This window comes from Chroicocephalus ridibundus, chromosome 6, assembly GCF_963924245.1.
Source record: "Chroicocephalus ridibundus chromosome 6, bChrRid1.1, whole genome shotgun sequence".
NCBI lineage: Eukaryota > Metazoa > Chordata > Aves > Charadriiformes > Laridae > Chroicocephalus > Chroicocephalus ridibundus.
Window position 1 is genome coordinate 37,971,028 of NC_086289.1, and position 20,303 is coordinate 37,991,330.

The window sequence follows — 20,303 nt, forward strand, 5'->3', positions numbered from 1 at the left end:
CTCTGCTGTTGTGGTAAAAAGAGGGGGAAGAAGAGACTTCGCAGGACTGGCTTTCAGAGAGACTTTGGATTTTCTTCTTGCAATGTGGTAAAATAGTATGAGAGACGTTTGTTGGCCATGTGATTTGTCATGCTAGATTCCTTTTAAGCACTATGGAATATCTTTCTTTGGTCTCTATCAGACTTCTTTTGTTCCCAGGTGCTGTAGCACATAGGAGAGGAAGAGAAAAGGTGCCAGTCACCCGAATGTCTGTTGTGAAATGTACCTTCTGTGAAGAGGAAACACTGACACTAGTTTAAAGCCTCCATTACTATCTCAACCCTTGCTACAAGCAAGCTCTTTGCTTTTTCATACTGTTCCCGGAGTCCAGTTACTGCACAGAAGGCAGCTAATCAGGGACACTTGTCTGCTCGAGTGAACTGATGTTTCCAGCTTTTCGTGTGGTCCACTGTTATAAGAGAAACTTCGTGTTAGTCTGGTAGTTCGTAAAGCCAGAAAGCTGGTTAGCCCTGCTGTTGGACAAGAACACCACAGGCCCGTCTTTCTTTGAAATGGGGGCTTGCATGTCTGCTCTTCCTGTGCTGCATTAGGCTTAGGTTGCAAAGTATTTAGTGAGACTCAAACCAAATAACTAGGTGAAATCTGATACAGAGCAAAGTAGACCTGAATTTTGAGGAAGCTCAGCTGAGTCCACAGGATCCAATTGAAGGAAGATTCGCAGCTCAGAAATAACATTATATTTTTTTCAGATGCAGTCTAGTTGTGGGCTGGACTGCAAAATGCCAGCTGTTGTGGTTATAAATCCACTGCTGCAAAATCTGGACTTTGCCCTTGATTCTTGCCCCAGTAAGGAAGAAAGACTTGGTGGTTCAGAGACCAGGCATGAAGGGAACAAGTTGCTGAGGCAGCTGCTAAGCAGGTAGTTGTCAAAGTCAGTAGCGGTGGCTGCTGCAGCAGAAGGCCTTGGTGTCACAGACTTGCAAAATGGCTCACGGAATCACGGAATTTTTCAGGGTTGGAAGGGGCCTCTAGAGATCATCTAGTCCAACTCCCCTGCTGAAGCAGGATTGCCTAGAGCACATTACTCAGGGCTGCATCCAGGCGAGTCTTGAAAGTCTCCGGAGAAGGGGACTCCACAACCTCCCTGAGCAGCCTGTTCCAGTGCTCTGTCACCCTCACCGTAAAGAAGCTTTTTCTCATATTTGATTGAAATTCCATGCAAATTCGTATTTGGACAGGTTTTCCTAGAAGGAGAAAACAGTTGTTTTGAACATGCCTATTTATGATTCCTTGATGCTCTGACAATTGATTTGGGCACAACGACTTGTTAAATGATTTCTTACTGTTTACTTAACTACTTAATTTAGGATCCTTAAAGGAATCACCAGGTGGAAAACCACTGCCTTGGTAGAACTTAACCAGCTGTCATGTTGCTTTTGAAATAAGCTTCTCATTAGATGCTCTACTTTTATCCTGCCACATCCATTAGATGTGAGGCACAGGAGCCTTTTTCAGGTAGCAGCGAATGACTGAATGCGCTATATTTTCTCCAAATGTGATAAATGCATAAAGCAGGCTTTCAAAGTTGGAGCTGATGATGGGCTCTATTACCCTTTGGTAGAACATGTCATCCAAAGTCTCAGACTTCAGGGTTGTAAAAATGAAGTAGGAAGGGTCTTTGCACCATCGGTGCTCAAGTACAGAAAACTGACGGTCTTCTGCTCGGCTGTTACAACTCAGACGTGTTAGTAGTGCTGCGGAAGTTACTCAGTGATGGTTCCAACATCTAGCTGTTGTGTTGTCCTTCACAGGTCACCTTGGGTGCAGGATGCCAAGCAGGTTGGACTGAAGTTATAGGCTGCTTCTCTTGCCTCCATTGTTAATGATAAAGTGTGTATGGTTCCCCAAGCAGTGCTTTAACAGCTGTAACCATATGCCTGTGCAATCTAAGGATCAGAGCTGGTTGTTTCTCTGGAGTGCCCCCACCACCCCGACTAACATTGAGCATTGCTCTGTCAGATGGAAAAGATACCACATGTCAGCTAATGATTTGCTTAATAGCGCAGTTAAGCACCAGGGCAATCAATCCTAGTGACAGAGTTAAAATTATCTCCTAATTACATTGAAAATCAAAGAAATCCTGGCTCGCAGGGGGGAGGAGGGAAGCAGGGAAATAGATTGCATTTAAATGCAATTCTAGGAAGGTTTGGAGCTTAAAAGGAAGCTTGTGTCACTCTATTAAGGTGAGCCTGACACTTGTGCAAGTTACCTCTAGCCAGATTGGAATGAGTGTTTTAAGCCTCTTGCTAGGCTGAAAATGGTGTGGGAAAGCTTATTGAAATCTGTTTCAGCCTATGCAGGCTTTATTTCTGTTTGTCTTTCTAACTTCCTTTTATACAAAGTCCATGAATACTTGTTTTTCTTGCCCAGAAATAAGCCACAGCCTAAACTAGCAAGTGTCAGAGGTATTGATTCTCTTCTTCGCTTCTTTTAAGTGGGGAGTAGTGGGGCAGTCATGTAGCACCTTGCTATAAATCTCCCCTTACCCCAAAGGGTACAAGATGGACCCCTGCAAAACTGCGGGGGCTTGTTCGTGACTTGGCAGTGTGGAGGTGGCTGTGAAAGAAATGTCCACAGGGGCTCCTGCAGCTAATACCAACTTCCTGGTATGCAGCAAGGGACGGTGATGCTAATGACATCTGTAACGCCCGTCGGCAAAGTAACAGCACTACAGCGTGAAGTTGAGTTGACTTTGCATGCTCCTGAGAAGTGCTCTAGCTTCCTGCTGGGATTCCTGGGGGGATTCAGGGGGTTTAACATCGTAGAAGCTGTCTCCATCCAGGAAAATTACATACAGAACTGACACTTTGGTAAGAGGAGCAATTTGGACAGGATGCTTTCCTGGAGATCTTGCTCCTTTGGTGAAACCAAATCTTCCTTTATTTAATCTTCCTTTATTCCTTGGGCAAGACTTTCTGTCTGGAAGATGCAGAATTCCAAAGCAGGAGTTTCAAATTAGCTGGGTTAAGAATAATCAAGTGTGCGTGGGAAAACTCCCCAGAAGTCGTCCCCTCAACTGCCACATGCTTTCCTACAAACTTTTCAATGGGTTTTCCCCAAACCAGCCTCCAAAAACAAAAGGGTGGTAGTTGTTCAGTGGTCTCGGAGATGATGCTTTGGAATTTTTCAGTGGTCTGGAGGATGGAGGTTTTGGCAAGCCTTGAGTAATCCGAAGAGTCATGGTGTCAAACTCATTAAATTTAATGCTCTTAATTTAAATGCATATTGCCTTTCTGCAATAGGCAAGGAAGAAGACGAGAACAGCAGTTATTAGTTATCAGACTTGGTCTGTTAAACTTGCTTCTGTGTTATTAAATATACTTCATATATTAATAACAAGTTATATCTACCATGAGAAATAGAACAGGTCTTGCTTACAAATGTTTCCAAACCATTGACCCCTAACAAACTACCTTCTAGCTTGTAAAACTGTTACTGTGTCTCTTTGTTATGGTTGTTAATTAAAAAGTTTAAATACTTCTTTTTGTGGAGTATGTGATGGTAGCAGCTCCCTGGTGTGAGCTGGGGCTTGGTACAGCTTGTAATTGGCGATGGTCTCATTCAGAAAGGCTAGGAATGGGCCGGTGTTTTCCTGGTCTTTCCAATACAGCTTAACTTTATAAATGCTTTATTAGCTGCTGCATACTGCGAGCCTCTCGGTGCCACCAAGAAGGTCTAGTGAACTTAAATTAATTCTGTTGCTCTTGACTGCAGGCATATTGGTATGAATCTTCCTTGGTTTCTAATGCGGAAAAGAAATTTTTCCGAAGAGGAGAAGGGTGTGCTAGCTGCCCACCACCCACGTGTGATTTCACAGACTGTATTCCAACTCCTGCAATTGTAACTTGCTCTTATTTTTTTCTTTTTCCCCAAGATAATAGTTATGTTCTTGAATTACGGGAGCACAATGTAGTGGTGAGACTTTTGCCTTTTTAAATTAGCTTCAAAACACTGAAGTACGCTGTGCCCACTGTGAGAAAGCACAAGGTAAAAGGTTTTTTGTTTGCTTTACCACCTCCTTATTGATAATAGTGCAAGGTTATTCCAAATGCCACTGCTGAAATCGTGCTTGTCTGTGGACAAACCATGTCGTCTTGTCATCCGTGTGGGGTGTACTCTGGCTGAGTGGGTTTGCTGGGTTTCATATTCCTGAAAAAATACTGTTTGCGGTGGGTACCATGTCCTGCTCTGCCGAGCAGTGTTGTAGCAGGGCTGCGACCTGTGTTCCTTCCATCTTGCTGCTCTGTGACCATGCTAGCTAGCTACTGCTTTTCCAGCCATGCTTTGTCCATGTTTTTGGTTTCCATCGTGACTGTTTCCCCTCAGAAATTAGTGATCTTTGATATTTAATCTGGACTTGATGTAAGTATTACTGTTTTCTGTTTTTAAAACACTGGTCTGCCTTCTCACTGGTTTGGGTTGGTTTTTTTTTGCATCCAGAGCTCTCTTAACGGAATTGCCTAGTGTTCAGCTGGACAGCCACTTACACTGCTTGCAGCCAGCTATTTTAGTACTTCTCTGAATGCTTTTTTCAATGGCTAATGTGTTTTTACTGCTGTGCTGAGAAAGCTGAAGTTTTGCATGCTATCTGAATCAGGTCGAGAGTGCTGTCAGGGGACTTGGTCTCTGCAAATACAAACTGGTTGGTTGGAAGTGTCTGGGCCTGGTACCCGAACTCTTAACTAGCAATGCCTTGCTGCTTTCTGTCTTGTTTTAGTAATTCTATACTGAAAAAAAAAATAATTTAAAATTACTGTTGTAAGGGGAATCTGCTTTCAGTGTCTCATGAGGGTATTTCTGGACGTGCAAGCTTTTACCAGATACAGTTGGAAATAATCATGGCTAGCAGCTGTGACAGCTAATTGTGGCTCGCTTTTAAGTTCACCCATCAATGAACTGGCATAAGTAGGGAGGGATGAAAGAAACCAATTGTAACAGTCCCAAACCTGACTCGTTTGCCCTTTGTGTCTGGAAGTTCTAAGTTTGTTGATGGGTATTTTGGAGATGGTTGCGAGCTGTGCCTCGGTGAAAGGATAAGACTGCAGAATTGTGAACCCAGCAGACTTCACAAGGATGGGGCTGCTTTGAAGACAAGGCAGAGTCCTACCAGTATGTCAGCTGTGGAAACTTCTCTTTCTGTCATTTGTTCAATTAGTACAGCCAAAATAAGGCTACAGCAAGACTCAGATGGAAACTCTGACCTGCTTTAAGATGATGGCATCTTAATGTGAGAAGTGGCCTTAGGTATAGGACTTCGTCTTTTCTTATTAAGGGATGACCCAAATTGACAGACTGATCCTGGTGAACATCTTGATAAACCTTTTGGGGTGTTTAGCCTGTCCTCGCTTGCGCGCGTGAAGTCCCTGTAATGCAGACAGCATGACTGAGTAAAAGTGTAACTTGTCTCTAGCGCTGTGACTGTTCTGTAACAACTTGCTTGCATGGCCTGGGTTGTTGTAGGGGGAAGGTTTTGGGCTCTTTGACATCAAGGCAAGGGGTGAAGTTGTCAGAAGGAGGCGTCTGTATCTGGGGAAATTGTGGGAGCTTTTAGCCAATTTGCATTTAGCTGCGGACTTGTGTGTGAGGTGGTACAGTTGTGCGGTGGCAGATGGGATTCTCTGGCCTCTTAAGACTATCCCTGTAGAGAAGAAACCTGGGATTCAAGGTTGAAAGAACTTTAATTATTAGCATTGGATGAAAGGAAAAGTCCTGGTTGCCAGGCCTGTTTACTCTCCTGATAAAGCATTGATAAGGTTCTTGGAAAGAGAATTGTGGAGAGTATCCTATTCTGCACTAGCTGAGCCTCCTTGCTTGGATCGAAAGGATCTGTTTTGAAGTCCTTGCCTTGATGCCTGTCCCTTTGTGGTTTTTTTTTTCCCCAGGGAGGCTTTTTTGCTCTGTTTCATGTGTGTTTTTAATTTTCCTGAGAACAATGATTCAATTTTCATTAACTAGCTGAGACTGTCAATGAAAATACAAACTGTAAAGGTGTCCCTGACAGTTTGTATAATTTGGAGCCAAATTGTAAATTGCCTTCTTCTAGGCCACTGAACACCTATCACAATATATTAAACCCAGTTTAATGGATTTGGAAAAGCTTTAAGGAAGGGACCTAGCCAAAAGATCTCTCCTTTCCATTCCAAATCCCCCTCTTCCTAGGGCTGTTGATTCTTTAAATGGTCTTAATGACTAGGAAAATGGTTGTTTTTCTAGTGGTTTGTTTCCAGCGCTTCTCAGTCTCAAATTAAACCTCAGTGTTCATATTGGAAAGAAGTGTGAACTGCAAACCCCATTGTTTGTACCATGCATATCTCTGATGTGCGATTTACAGATTATAATTGGGCAAGTAGTTCAAATCAGCTTTTCAGGACTGGCTGTTGAAAACTGATTTGTTTTGTGTTGGATCTTCCTGGTGTCTTATTCTTTGGGTGAAGCTGCAACAGTTTCTGTGGGGAAAAAAATTTAGATGGTTAGAGGTATAAACACAGTAAACATTGTGTTTTGGATTTTTAAAAGTACTTGAACTGAAACAATCTGAAAAATTTCAGTTAAAATCCTACTGAAACAATCCTTGTGATATAGATGATATAAAACCAGTAGAAAACAGTATTTTTAAACTGAAATCCAGAACAGAATAAAATGTTTGGAAACTCCTTTCATAATGCTCTTGTAAGAAACAAGTTCCGGTCCAAATGAAATAGGCTCAGGCAGAATCCTCTGTGAAGCACGTTTTTATTCACGTTCTTGCAAGAGCGGGTGACCTAGCAAGTAGGCACACTTCCAGTTCTTGAAAAACACCTTTTTATTTCCTAATCCCAGACGAATTTTTCCCTCCCCTGTTTCCCATTGGTTAGGTACTCCAGGGTTCACAATCTGGCCGAGGCACCTAAAATTCTTCCCGCATGTCCTGCCTCTGTTTACTTCTCTTTATGCTACACTGTCATGGTTTAGCCTCAGACGGCAACAAAGAACCACGTGCCACTTGCTCGGGCCTTCCCAATACAGGAAGAATCAGAAGAAAAAGGCAAGACTCTCGGGTTGAGACAAAGGCAGTTTAACAGAACAGCAAAGGGAACAAGAAAACAACAACAATAACACGGATAGAGGCATATACAAACACGATTACGGAACTGCCGCTCACCGACCGAACCCGGGATGCCCCAGCCCGCTCCAAGCGTCGACTTCGTGCCCCCTCGCCTGGCAGCTCAGGGTGGGCATGGCTCACATGGCATGGAATACCAGGAAAAATTAACCCTATCCCTGCCGGAACCAGGACATACACCTAAAGGGATTATCTGACTAGTTTATTTCTTTCCTTTTTGGTAAAAGATTGCTCAATGTCATTAGCCCTGGTTAAATGTTTGACTACCCTTCTAGACACTAATCCAGTAGGAATCAGTTTGTCCTTTTGTCTGTGTGATAAGAGATGTTCTACAAGCCTTTGCTGGAGCCTCTTTGTCTTAGTCATTCCCTTATCATGTCACCTCTGATGGAAACGGCTTTTCTCCTCTGCAAAAGCAATACCTGCCTTTCTTACACTCTCCTGTAATCCTGGTTTGTCACATATACTGGCAGTGCATAACTTGATAACCATTGAAAATGTGTAGGAAAGTTTTTGGTTTGTTTTACTTTAAGGTTGTTTAACTAGTGATTTAACTTAGATGAGTTGACTTAATTAATCATTATACAAACTAAAGGTGTGTTTGTGCATAGCACACATGCCCATAAAATAGTTTCCCTAAGATAGAGGAGGGAGGTCCAGGAAGTGACAGAATTAATTGGCGCTGACGAGGGCTTGGCCACAGGCTCTGTGGTGGCACCTAAGGGGAGAAGCAGCCCTTTGTTAGGGCATTCAGCCTCTTGTCCCACCGCGCTCAGCCTGAGGGAGTGATGGACACGACTGAGCTTGCTCTGAGGATGGCACTGGCTGTCAGATGAAATGATCAACTTCAGTTATCAGCTTTCCTGAAACTTTGTTTAGCTGTTAATGCCGCTGTTGTGCTTTCATGCCTTTAAGTATAATTATGTTATTCGGTGCAGGAGCTAGTGACTGCTACTAGGAGATGCCGTTACAATCATTTCCTTTATTGCTGGTCAATTAAATAAAAACCTTTTGGTCTCTGGGTCTCAAATAAGGGTTTTTCCCAGAGATGACTGATGATGAAGTAGTCCGTGCAGGCACTGGAGTTCCAGTCAGACCCACTGGCTGCCAAGGTCAGGAACAGGGGGTTTTGGGGAGCAGTCCCACAGGTGATAAATGTTTGCCTCCTCCAGAGGAACAGGACCAAAGTGGCTCTTCTGTGCATTCCCTAGTCAGGCTGGAACTGTTAACACAACAGTGTTGAGGAGCTTGGGAAGTACTGCCAAGCTTGTGTTTCTGAAATCACACACAGAATGCTACAGGGAATCATGTGGCTGTTCCTTGTGATGTATGGAAGGGGTCAACCCCAGTTTTTTATCTCCTCACGCAGAGGCCAGGTGAGATGAGCTGAGGAAAGCCTAACTGGGAAACCTTCAAAACTGAATTTAATGTGCTATTTAGACATCATCTTCAAAATAAGCGCGTTTGTGTTCTTAACTGCACTTCATTAGTATGCCAATAAAGATCTGCCTCTGCAGATCACTGCCTTTTACTTGTGTTTAACTTCTGATGAGTTGCCTTCTCCAGGCACGTACCTATGGCACACCACAGATGAGCATTGAATTTTCTCTTGTAGGGCAGAGGTGGGAAGCAATCCTGTGAAATAGTCAGGTACAAGGTACGTCGTTAACTAAAGGATATTAAACATTAACATGTAGGGATATTAAGTTTGCATATAAGCTTCCTTGATCTGTGGTCTGGTAGCATAATGAAACAGTGCACTTCAATGGCTTTAAAATATTCTTATATTTTTGTCAGCATTTTTTTCATTTTCTTCTGTTTCTCTCCTATGACAATAACTTGCCAGGGAACATAAGGGATTTAGAAGTCAGAGTCACACAGTGACAATCCTCATGGCAGATAGCGTATCTAGGGGAAATATGTCAGGCATCCACTCTTGATCAAATGGAAGATTTTTCCAGGGCTTCATGCTAAGATGTGTATGGAACTAGCAAAAGGATTGATTTTTAGCATCCTAATCACACCTGCTGGTGAACTGGTGCAAACTGCAAGTAGACAGCAAAGAAGCATGCCAAGTTTAACATCCTACGCTTTGGTATTTCTTACACAAGAAATCTGGTCAGTGATAATTGGCCACAGGTATCTGTAGCGGTTTATCAAACCTATGTTTTTTGTCTTAGGACCTGAACTGAATTTGAGAATATCTTTATCTGATGCTTCTAGCAATGCTCTTAAACTCCCCAACTTAACTGCCTCATAAAGGATTCGATTCTAAAGCTAATCAGGTCTCCAAGCTTGCCCTGTAAGGCTCATCATCTGGGAGAGGGAACTACTTGTTGGCTTTAATGCTTGGACTGACCTGATGTGACTTGGTGGGTACAAAAGAACTGCCTTTTACTGTCCGAGGCTCTCCTCGGCAAGGATCATTGATGTTTCTGCTCCCTTTTTGGGCCAAACCTGGGTAAGGTTAAATAGAGAGATGAGACTTCTTTGTGTGTGTTTTTCTTTCCTGAGGAAGATGAGCAGGGAATTGGTGGTGTATGACTCCCCCAGGACTGGGATGTACTGGGCTGCTGTGGCTTGCAGAATGTTGTACCTCTCTATATTTCAGAGTGTGCGGCTTCTCTGAAGCTGTACGTATGCTGGCACTGGCTCCGAAGTCTGCAAGAGCCTGCTGTTTCTTTTCAAGAGCTGAAAGCAAGGTTCCCTTCTTTCTGAGTTTATTTCCCTGGAAAACCAGTGCGAGTTGGCTGCTCCCCAGCACGTACCAAGGCAGAAGAAATTTCCTTGCACTTGTGGAAATCTCACTTCATAACTCTGCTTATTGTTTCATTCTTGATGTCATAAGTGCCAGGGATGTGAGAGTTAGCTGATGTTGCCTTGCCAGGAAGCTCTTTCTGCAGTATGGCGGTAAGGTGGGAGAAGAGGGGTAAGAGCTCTTCTTTTAAACTGGCTATAACAAAGACTAAAGGAATTGCCTAATGGGGTTGATAAGTGCTAGAGGCAGAAAAACAAACAAAAAAACAAACAACAAAACAATAGTCAGCTGCCCTGGGGGAATCACTGAGAGGAATCCATTGGATTCCTCTCTCTCTGGTTATACAATCTTCAGCTGTGAGTGGCTGAGGGAGACAAAACCATGCACGCTGAATCAGCAGCATCAAAACTCACTAAATTCTTCAAACTGCTTTTTAAAGCAGGGTTGGAAGCCCCTTTAATTTGAGAAGAGAGGTATCGTCCATTTCAGTACAGGAAGATTCAAGTAATGAATCTGGAAACTAGGGAAAGGAATTCAGCTCTGCCTTGTCTTTGTGCTCAGGTTTCAAAGCTGACGCAGGCTTAAATGTATCATGGAATTTTGCTTGGTTTCTGTTTTTCAAGCCTTCAGGGAATTAAAATTCTCAGCTTTTTTCCAGTAACCATGAGGGCTGCATTAAAGAAGTGGAATTCAAACCATCCTACTCCAGTAAAACAAAAATATTTTAATAGCGAAACCGTGATCTAGCATCACAAAGTGCAAGGGAGTGGTTCCAGCCCAGCTTTGGGTTGCCTGCTGCAGATAGGAAAGACTGGGCGAAGTTTAGGTGAAAGAGGGAGTATGGTGATCTGATGTACTGTACATTTCAAGTAGGAATAGCATAATTCGCGGTAAGTGGTTGACATTTGCAATAAAATTAAAAACACAGACTGAGAAAAGGTTTTGGTTTGGGGTTTTGTTTTGCTAGGGGAAAAGTGTGGATGGTGACAAGGGAAGCACAGTTAAAAGCAGTACAGACTGCTTGACCAGTGTGTTGTCTGTTAAACTTTTTCCCCTTTCATTACCTCCTCTTCCCCCTCTTGCCTCCAAGAGGCTCTATCAAAGCCATCAAAAGCAGTGATATTCCTGTTACAAGACTCATTGTTGCAGCATCTCCACAGCAGCAGTAACGCCTGAGAGAAAGGCGCAATGAAGAACAACTGGCAATTACTTCATCCCTCTTTTTTCTTTTTATTTTTTTTCCCCCTCTTTTCTGCGAAGAACGCATCTTCTTCCTCCTGCCCCTGCCTCTTCCTGGACACTGTGGATTACCTGTTTCTCTTTAGGCAGATGGGCAAAGGAAACAGGATGAGAAGGGAATATTTATAGCTCACCTCCTGTTTATGTTCCTTTCCTAGCAGATGTGATAAAGCTCTGTACTAACACTGGAAGAAGAGAAAATTCAGGCAGGAATGAGAAGTGTGGCAAATGAAGACCATTTGCTAATGTGTAGGTCGTACGAAGTGCTTCCACATGCAAAGATTAACACTTCCCACATCTTACTGGCATTGCCTTTTTTGTGTCCGTCTCCTCAGTCTGATTTTTAAAATAAAAACGAAAAACAAAACCAAAGAGGAACAGTTCTGCAGTTCAGACGGGTTCTCATTTGCTTGACCTTCATCCGCAGAAGCGTTGCCCTATGGAGGCAGCGGGTGCAAAATGTTTTTTTGGGGGCAAAATCTGACCTCTCGAGTGGGATGTGATCAAGGGCGTACTGGCAAAGAGAATGAGAAAAATGATTTCAAGCCAGTGGGATTTAATCAGGCGAGTGCTCGGGTCCTGGGAGACAAGCCTGTATGGTTTAAAAAGACAGCCCTTGCTGTTTTATTGCATACCAGGCTCTCAAACAGAAGCACGGTGTGTGCCTTGAAGGGAGATACTTCACGTAATATTTAATATGCGCACGTATCCAGAGAAAGGTTGGAGGAGGTCTTCCATATGGGGTTACTGATTTGTTGAGGTAAAGTTGGGCTCAATTTCAGAGGAAGATTGAGATTTTTTATTTTTTTTCGAAGGGAAATCATGGAGGCAGGCCAAGGTGTCCAGATGTCTCAAAAGAACGGAGGTGGCGAAGAAGGGGGTGAGAGATGCAGGTGGAGATCTCCAATGCCAGACTGGCCTGTTTTTATCTCTTTGGAGGTTTCTGAGGATGCTGAAGGAAGGCATGTGAAACTGGCAGGGCTGTGCTTGGGCTCTGGCAGCAGCAGGATCCCTCTTGGCTAGTATCATGGGCGTAAGGGCCACCAACAAGTCTCCTCCCTGTGCCCGTGCTGTCCTCAGATCCACGCGAGGGACTGCTGTAGGTGTCCTCCTTGTCTGAGGGCTGGAAAAGTCTTGTCTGTGCTCAGAGCTGTGAGGTGGTTCATAAGCAAAGGGTTTTATTTGCAACCTTTGCTTCAATCGTTGCTGTGTTGGGTGCCCGGGGGCTGAGGGGTCTCTGTGAGGAGAGGCCGGGGCTGCCCCAGGCCGGTTCCAGCTGGTTTTGGCTGCCTCACAGCTGGGCACAGCCCAGCCTCTCAGCCCTGACGGTGCTGCCTTGGCAAATCTGAGGTAAAAAAAAAAAAGAGAAAAATGCTGGGAAGGGGAGAGGAATGAGCAAAAAAGTGTGAGGAACAGCCCTGCAAGCACTGAGGTGGGAGGAAGAGGAGAGGTGGGGTCCTCCATGGGCTGCGGCACAGATGTTTCCAGAAGGAACCGCCATTCCCTGGCACCCCTCAAGGCGGGAAAAGAGTTGGCAATGAAAGGGTGGGGTAGATCCTGGAAAAAGGGGTGGGGTGAGGGGAAGGTGGGTTAATTTCTGTCTGTTTCTTGCTATTATCTACTTTAATTGGCAATAAATTGGCTTTACCCCAGTTGTCCGCTGTGCAAGCGAGGGCCCTGATCCCTGAGCTTTTTCATCTTGTGTCCTCCCTCCTCTTGAGGAGAAGAGGGAGAGAGCAGCTGGCCACAGCCAATCCACCACAGTTGTATGTACTTAAATCCAGCAGGAGCTTGCCTACTGGTGCAAAAATATTAGTAGTTCTGATAAGTTATGTGTTGTGGAGCTTGGGCAGCAGACTTCTGGTCAGAACAGGGTTTCGCTCTGCGTCTCCTCCTTTGCAAATACAGCTGGTGTGAGGGGGAGGCAAAATGGGAGGACAAAAGGGGACTCTACAACTTACGATGAAAGTCCTGTTTCAGAGAGATCAAAATGTAAAGCTGAATACAGGATCAGAAGTAGTTGGAGCCCTGAAGTGAGGGAAAAGATCGATAAACGGAGCTCTTTGTCACTTTTGAGGTGGGTGGTTTGGGTTACTGCGATTGCTCAGGGAAGCTCGCAGAAATTTTTGTCACTGAGATGCTGGCCAGGAGGTTTTAGGATAACCACTGTTGGAGCCAGGAAAGACTTTCAGTTTTTCATGCTGTGAGAGTTGGAATAGAGGGGAAAATAGCTGTTGCTTGTTGGAAAGGGTGAGCTGCTTCACATCTGACTTAAGGCAGCTTCATTTAAAGGAGGCCCTTCATACATTGCAAAATAGATGTTGCAGCTGGCACTCGCAAATGTATCTCTTAAAGATTTCAGTCATGGTAAGAAATTTTTACGTGGAGAATAGTCTGTTTTTCACAAAAGCTCTACAGCTTTTGCTGCACTGGTTCTCCAGGTAATGACTGAGCAGCATGTTTTACTTGTGTTCTAGATTTAAGATATTCACCTTTTCCATGCTTGAGGTGTGGGGGTTTTTTCTGGACAACTTCTTTTCTGATTTTAATTAGGCTTTGGAGACTTGGTACCCTAAAGTTGTTATCATTCTATCATTGTTAATTACATAAAATGCAGAGCGTGAGCTCTGCTAGATTGTTCCCTTTTGTCCCATCAGAGAGCACTCGCTGGTAGCTAAAAGGCTGTTTTTTCCAGTAGGTCTTTGATTAACTTTGTCGCCCATGTAGAATTGAGATAGCCACATTAGGACCTATAGAGATACTGTTATTTTTACCTTTGGATTGTCCAATATAGACCTTGACAAGGCTGGAGGAAGTGTTAGTTTTAGACAAAGGACTGGGATATCTTTTTTTCTCTTGCTCCTTTAATCATTCTGGGAGCGAAGCTGCTGCATAACCTGAGCCTCTTAACATGCATCTTACTGCAGATAAGACAGGAAACGAAGGATCGAATGCATGTGAAAAGTGAATTCCTTCATCTGTTCTCTCGAGACCCAGAAAGTTATCCTGGCGTTTAAAGATTCTAATTTCAGTCGTCTGGCTTTGGTGCTTTTCACACTCCAAATATTGCTTATTTTTGAAGTAGTGGACAAGTCTGTCTTAACTGAAACCTGGATGTAGTTATTCCACATTTTGCTGCTGAAGTGGTGAGCTGTCTGCAGGCAAGCAGTCGTGAGATCCGGTCAGCAAAGCTTGAAACGAGTTCCCCTCCTCCATCCCATGCTGCTTCAGTCCCAGGCTTCAGCCTTCTGGCACATTTCTGTATAGAACTGTTGAATTGCAGACACTGGATAAAGGGTTCAGACATTTCTCTCCATCTCAATTTTAAAACAACAACCACCCTTCAAGGAATAAAAATGATTGATGATTCCTTAAGCTCTCACTAACCTTGGATGACAGGAGATGGCATTTAGGTCTCTGCTGACTTTGAGTTCATTTGTTCCTTTTTTTTCTTCTCCTAACCAGTAGAGACTGTTTTCCTAGATAAGAAACTTTTAACAGCAGCATATATCACAAGGCACAGTTCAGCACTGCAGGAGTGACAGATATGTGTAGTTTAACCAGTGTCTCTTTCTGTAAAATGTAATGGCAACATACTGCTGTGTGGGGTTAATGAAACAGAGTTGGTTCAGACCTGAACCAGGGTAGAAGAATTGTCAAAGAGATTAAATCTGGGGTCCCCTCAGCTTTTTGAGAGTCAGCTAAGATGCCCTGGTTTTCAACCCGTTTTGCCTTTTCCCCTGTTCTTGCCTCTATTGTATGAGGGCAGGAAGCTTCTGGAGCTAGCTTATACCTGTCAAATACTCATGGCCTTAAGGTAAAGTCTTTGCAGATGCTAGCTGATACCTTTGAGTTACGTAGCTGTTTTGCAAGAGGATAACATTGGGTTTAGTGGGCTTTAGGATTTTCTGAAAACAGCTACAAAATTTTTGGGCTGCTGTGCAAATCTGGTAGAAGGGCATGCTCCTGATGTGCAGAATTTAAAAAAAAAAAAAAAAAAGATGATTAATCCATGTAAAAGAAGATTAAAGCAGTGAAAAGCATGTATCTGAAAGTGGCAGCTCTGCCATGGGGTCGGGTAAAATAAGTATATAAACAGTGCTTTGTGGTAGTGCTCTCCAACAGGTTTTGTGTCTCACTGTTTAAATTCTGCCCACTTATTGTTGTATCTGGTCTGATGCTATTTTTAGAAGGATTAAAATTGAAGTTGCTGGTTTCAAATAGGAAAAGGTCGTTTTGTTTTTTTTTTTTTTTAAACTTCCCATAGAGGCTTCCCTTCCTTGGGTCAAATTTGGTTCTGTAAACTGGCTTACATATGGTGCAGCTTCTGATCGTTGAAGTTTCTGACTTTTTTCATGATGTAATAGTGATACTAAGACAGTGGGGCTTGAGTTGTCCAGGATGTGAGGCTGTATCTGTGTTTTGCTTGTGTGTTTTTGAGTTTTAAAATTGGTTTTATTTGGGAGAGAAGGTTCCTGGTTGTTCAGCAGTAGCACATGCGTGTTTGTCAGTCCAGATGATGTGGTATTTTCAAATGTAAAAAGGTAAATTTGCCCTTTGGTTCCCAACACATAGGAGTTTGGTTTGTTTTTTTTTTTTTTAAATTACTTCTGCTAAAACATGCAACTTCCCACTTCAGTTACAGATGTTTAATGCCCAATTCTGTTTTGCTGTTAGCTGCCTGTTTGACTTGACTGTGGGAAGCTGAAAATGCAATTGCAAGGAGGAAAATTGAAAATGACTTGGGGCATTGGGCACAAGCTAGAACATAGGAAGTTCCGTTCAAATACACGGAAAAACTTCTTTACAGTGAGGGTGACAGAGCACTGGAACAGGCTGCCCAGGGAGGTTGTGGAGTCCCCTTCTCTGGAGATTTTCAAGACCCGCCTGGATGCAGTCCTGAGGGATGTGCTTTAGGCAATCCTGCTCTAGCAGGGGAGTTGGACTAGATGATCTCTAGAGGTCCCTTCCAACTCTGAAGATTCCGTGATTCTGTGATTCCGTGATTTTCATTTCTCAAAACTGACAAAAATGGAGTGTAAATAGAGCACAAATGAGTGTGAATTTCCAGAGCTGCCAATGCACTGAGTGCCTGGGCCATAGGTCCTGCTCTCAAGAAAGACCAGTGTAGTTGAAACTATCCTCTATTTGCATAACAGGCTTCAGAAAAAAAAGTGAAGTAGTAGATAAAGCTATTTTAAGTAGATTATTGAAAGCAACCTCCCAAAATATGGAGGTATGGACAATTTGGCAGAGAAATAATTAACAGCCTGGGTTTTGTTTGCAAACTTCAGTTAGAAATTTACCTAAAAATCAAGCCCCACCTGTGAGATACCTTTATAGAAATGCAGGTTTGGCAGCTGTATTTTAGAAACCAACAAACAAACAAAATCCCAGACCATAGGAATCCCCATATGGGACTGCAACTGATGAAAATCTGAGTGCTAGTCACTGAAATATATACCACTGTAGCCAGATGACAGCTGGTGTTGCACCTTATTCTTTTTTAAAAGTGGGCTCTTTTGTGCTAGAATTGTAATGTCACTGTTGTTGGGGGAGGATTAGCGTGTAACTAAAATAACTTATTCTAGAAGACAGACTTTAAATCAGTTTGATTCTAGATTTTCATGAACAAATTAGTCCCTTGCCAAGGTTGCAGAACATACGAATCATTCATGAGCTGTCTTGTCTTATTAGGCTCTTCTTTTATATATAGCTCAGTATCACAGTTCTTGTTTTTATCTTGAACGATTTTTTCTTCTATGAAGAGGCATGTTTACTTCTTGTATCTTAGAGTTTGGCTTCCCTCTGTAAGGCAAGAAAAAAAATACTTGTGAGCAGAGAAAACAAACGAAGAAATTCAACCTCTTATCTACAACTCCCTAACTATTCCTCATGGTTATGCTAAAACTTTTTTTTTTTAACCCTTGAAGAATGATGTTTTGTGTGATTTCTACTTCCTGTGCCTGTGTAGTAATCTAAATTGATTTCTTAAAACTGATTAACTCAACGTGGCTTTAAAAATACATTTTATGTTAAGGAAAAGAAGAAATCACAGCTGTTGCATTATACCTTCTCACTTTAAATGATGCGCGTTGAGAGTGAGGTGTGTAGAGGTGAACTTGGCTGTGGGAGGAAACCCTACTGGGTGGCAGATGGTAAGAGAAGAGGCTGTTCTTGACAGGCACTCCTGGTTTGTGGTTACCCCTGCGGCGGATGGGAGGAAGTGCCTAGCACAGGCATTGGGGTAGGTGATAGTGGGGGGGGACGGACAGGAGGTGGCACTGGGGTGCGACTCTGCGAGACGAGTGGCGCTGAACATTTGTCCTTTTTGCTGTGCTTGTATTTTCTAGGTGCATCAGAGGCTTTCTCCTTGGCAGAGTGTTAGAGTGGTCTATTGCAGTACAGTAGTGCCCTCTGATGGTGAGTACTGACATGGGGAAACTCTTGGCTCACTTAAGACTTCGCTAACTTAAATCATGTTCCCTGACCCCTTTCCTCGTTGAGGCTTTTTTTGGCTAGGTAGTAATCCAGCTTTGAATTAAGGAAGTGACAGAGAACAAAGTCAGTCAAGAAGAATTAAGGAAATGATCAACTTTTTCTCATAACTGTCTTTACAAAACTGGACAGGCCTTATAAAGAAAGATGTAATTGTGTGCAAACATCCAAATTTTTTTGGCAGGCTTTTTCCTGTTGTAGCTGTGAGGACTGTGAGATGCCTAACTTTCGATGTACTGTGTGCCCTGTTAACTTTATTTATGTAATGATAGTGCAGTTCATACCAGCTACTTGCTCAAGCATTTGAAAGCACTGTTTGCTGCAGTGAATAAGTTGCGAAACCAAGGCAATTTTATTCCTTTATTTAAATTCTGGGACAGCTCAGACATTAAGCTTTTTTATTAAGGTTGTCATAACATAAAGCAAAAGAATACCCTAGTGGAACTTTAAAAATCTCAGTATGCTAGAATGCAAAGAGGAAACAAGCAGCTTTGAGATCACTGCCTGAACACCTGCATGCTGTGCGCAAAGACTAGAACGCTTACGCTGACTGACAGAGGCGGTTAGCAGATCCTCTCCCCGTTAAGGCTTGTTAATAAAGCCTGAAAGCTAATAAAGTAAAGGGTTCTGGCACAACGGCTTCCCCTGCCAGGATAGTGAGTGTGTGCAAACACAAAGAGAACATGATTGCTGTGAAGAACTCAAAATGAAAACCTGAAGGCTTAAGTAGGTAGAAGTGTAGAGGATAAATGTAAGGTTGAGAGAATAATGTAAGTGTGTGCCTGCTTGCCTGGTTGATTTTTACCTCTCCTCATATTGTGCCTGAATATTTCTTTTGTTATTTCTTCCAATAACCTCACCTTTACCCATAGTAAATGTTCAACTCTGACTTATTTGGCCACACCCTTTTTTTTACTGTACCTTGTTTTGGCTTAATGTATTGCTTAAACTGTTCTTATTCAAGAACAGAAATCTTTAAAAATTACCAGTGACCTGTTACTGGTGTACATATGGTTGAGTCAAAACTTTGTGGTGCTTGGGTGCGATTCATACCTCCAAAGCAACCTCACGCTTAATATGGTGTGTAGAGCTTTTAAAATCTTCTATCATCTTATTTAGCAGCATCTCTGGCCAGGGTTGTAGCTGTCTGTAAATCTAAGTGAAATACTGTTGTATACAATTACTTTTTTTTACTTGTCCCATGTATTTTAACACTGGTTTAAAATTTAGTCAGCGAAGATTAAGCAAAATGTTAGCTCTATAATTAGTGAAGTGTCCACTTAATGACTTGTAGCTGCCCTCGTGCATGAAATCCACAGGGCTGTCAGAGCAGAGAAGAGCAAGGCAGACAGCTGTATCACAGTGTCTTGTTAATAACTCTTACCGGAGCTGTCTCTTAGGTTTGTGTTACTGACATGTCCTTCGGATTTTTTCTTTTTTTGTATTTGCCTCTGAGGTCTTCCCTCTCCAATGCAGTAAAAATCTGACCAGACATTACTTGTGTGGGAGGTGATGAGAGGATCAAACTGGAATTATGGACTTTCCCCACCGGTGAATTAGTCTACCAAATTACTTTTACAAGCATTTTGTAAGGAAAACATAAACCATCTGTAATTCCAGACTTTACTGAGCCTGTCCTCTGTAAGAAAGAATTTGGTCTCTAGCACTTCACCTGAGCTGGGAGATCCTTGAGAAAGACTTTGTGTGCTACCAATGCTGATGACGCTTGGTGTAGTCTGACCTATTGCATTTATTGCTGTGGTCTCTATCTGGTCAGTAGAGGATTAAAATGCATCAGGGCTGGTGGTGGTAGGCACTTCCTCCCCACCTGGCAGTCACAGAGCTGCGGTTGTTGTGTTGTACCAACGGGGATATGCAGAAAAATGTTGATGCGCTGTGATCTGTTCTGCTCTACAATGAACTGGCTCCCTGCCTGTATAATCAAGGTAGCGTTTTAAATAAAGAATGATTTTCATGTCTTGTGGTTGTGTAAGCAGTACGTAAGTTAATGTTGTATATGCTGCTTACAGAACCACAGAATTCAATACTTAAGTGGCTATTTTAAGCTTCTAGGCATGTTGATCATTCCATTTGAGCCTGCTATCGCAAGTGTAGCTAATGCTAATCTATTTCTTACCAGTCTCTTGCTAAAATACTTCAGTGAAAGAATGCAAAAATCTGATAGCTGGTGTCATAAGAGCTGTTGATAAAGAGCTTGAAATTCTGTCTAACTGTCCAAATAAATTGGCAGTCTGCTTTATTTTTTCCAGTAAATATCTGACTGTTGTCTCTCAGTTTTAAGCTTTGAAACACTAAAGCTACTAAAATCATGTCAGTGGTCTGAGTCTTGAGAATAGGCATTTATAGGCTTCCAAAAACTGGGGCCTCTTGGGATGCTTTAGTCATTTTAGATGTCCACACTTGGTCACTTCCACCTAGTCTGTAAACATGAGGTGAGGACCTCTTTGTCAGCACTGGGTAGCAATTCTCTGGAAGAAGAGGGGGAAAAAAACCTTTGTATGCTTGATTGAATTCATGAAGGCATGTGACAGTAAACTCAAAAGCCTGAGAGAACTCTTTTGGCTCCAGAAAAGTGTACTTGGTGCATCCTTTCTCAACAGCCATGAGCCTCCCTTTTCACAAAGG

The 20,303-nt window shown here is 42.8% G+C and overlaps 1 protein-coding gene across 3 annotated transcripts in view; it reads left to right on the forward strand.

The window, feature by feature from the left end:
- MCU (mitochondrial calcium uniporter) overlaps positions 1-20,303 on the forward strand; it is a 98,350-nt gene that overhangs the window by 65,998 nt on the left and 12,049 nt on the right. For all 3 annotated transcript variants that reach the window (XR_010071459.1, XM_063337465.1, XM_063337464.1), the window contains exon 2: positions 17,513-17,582. Coding sequence is in view for 2 of the 3 variants with exons in the window: in XM_063337465.1 (XP_063193535.1) it covers positions 17,513-17,582 (70 nt within the window). In the remaining variant the exon portion in view is untranslated. The remainder of the gene's footprint in view (positions 1-17,512; positions 17,583-20,303) is intronic.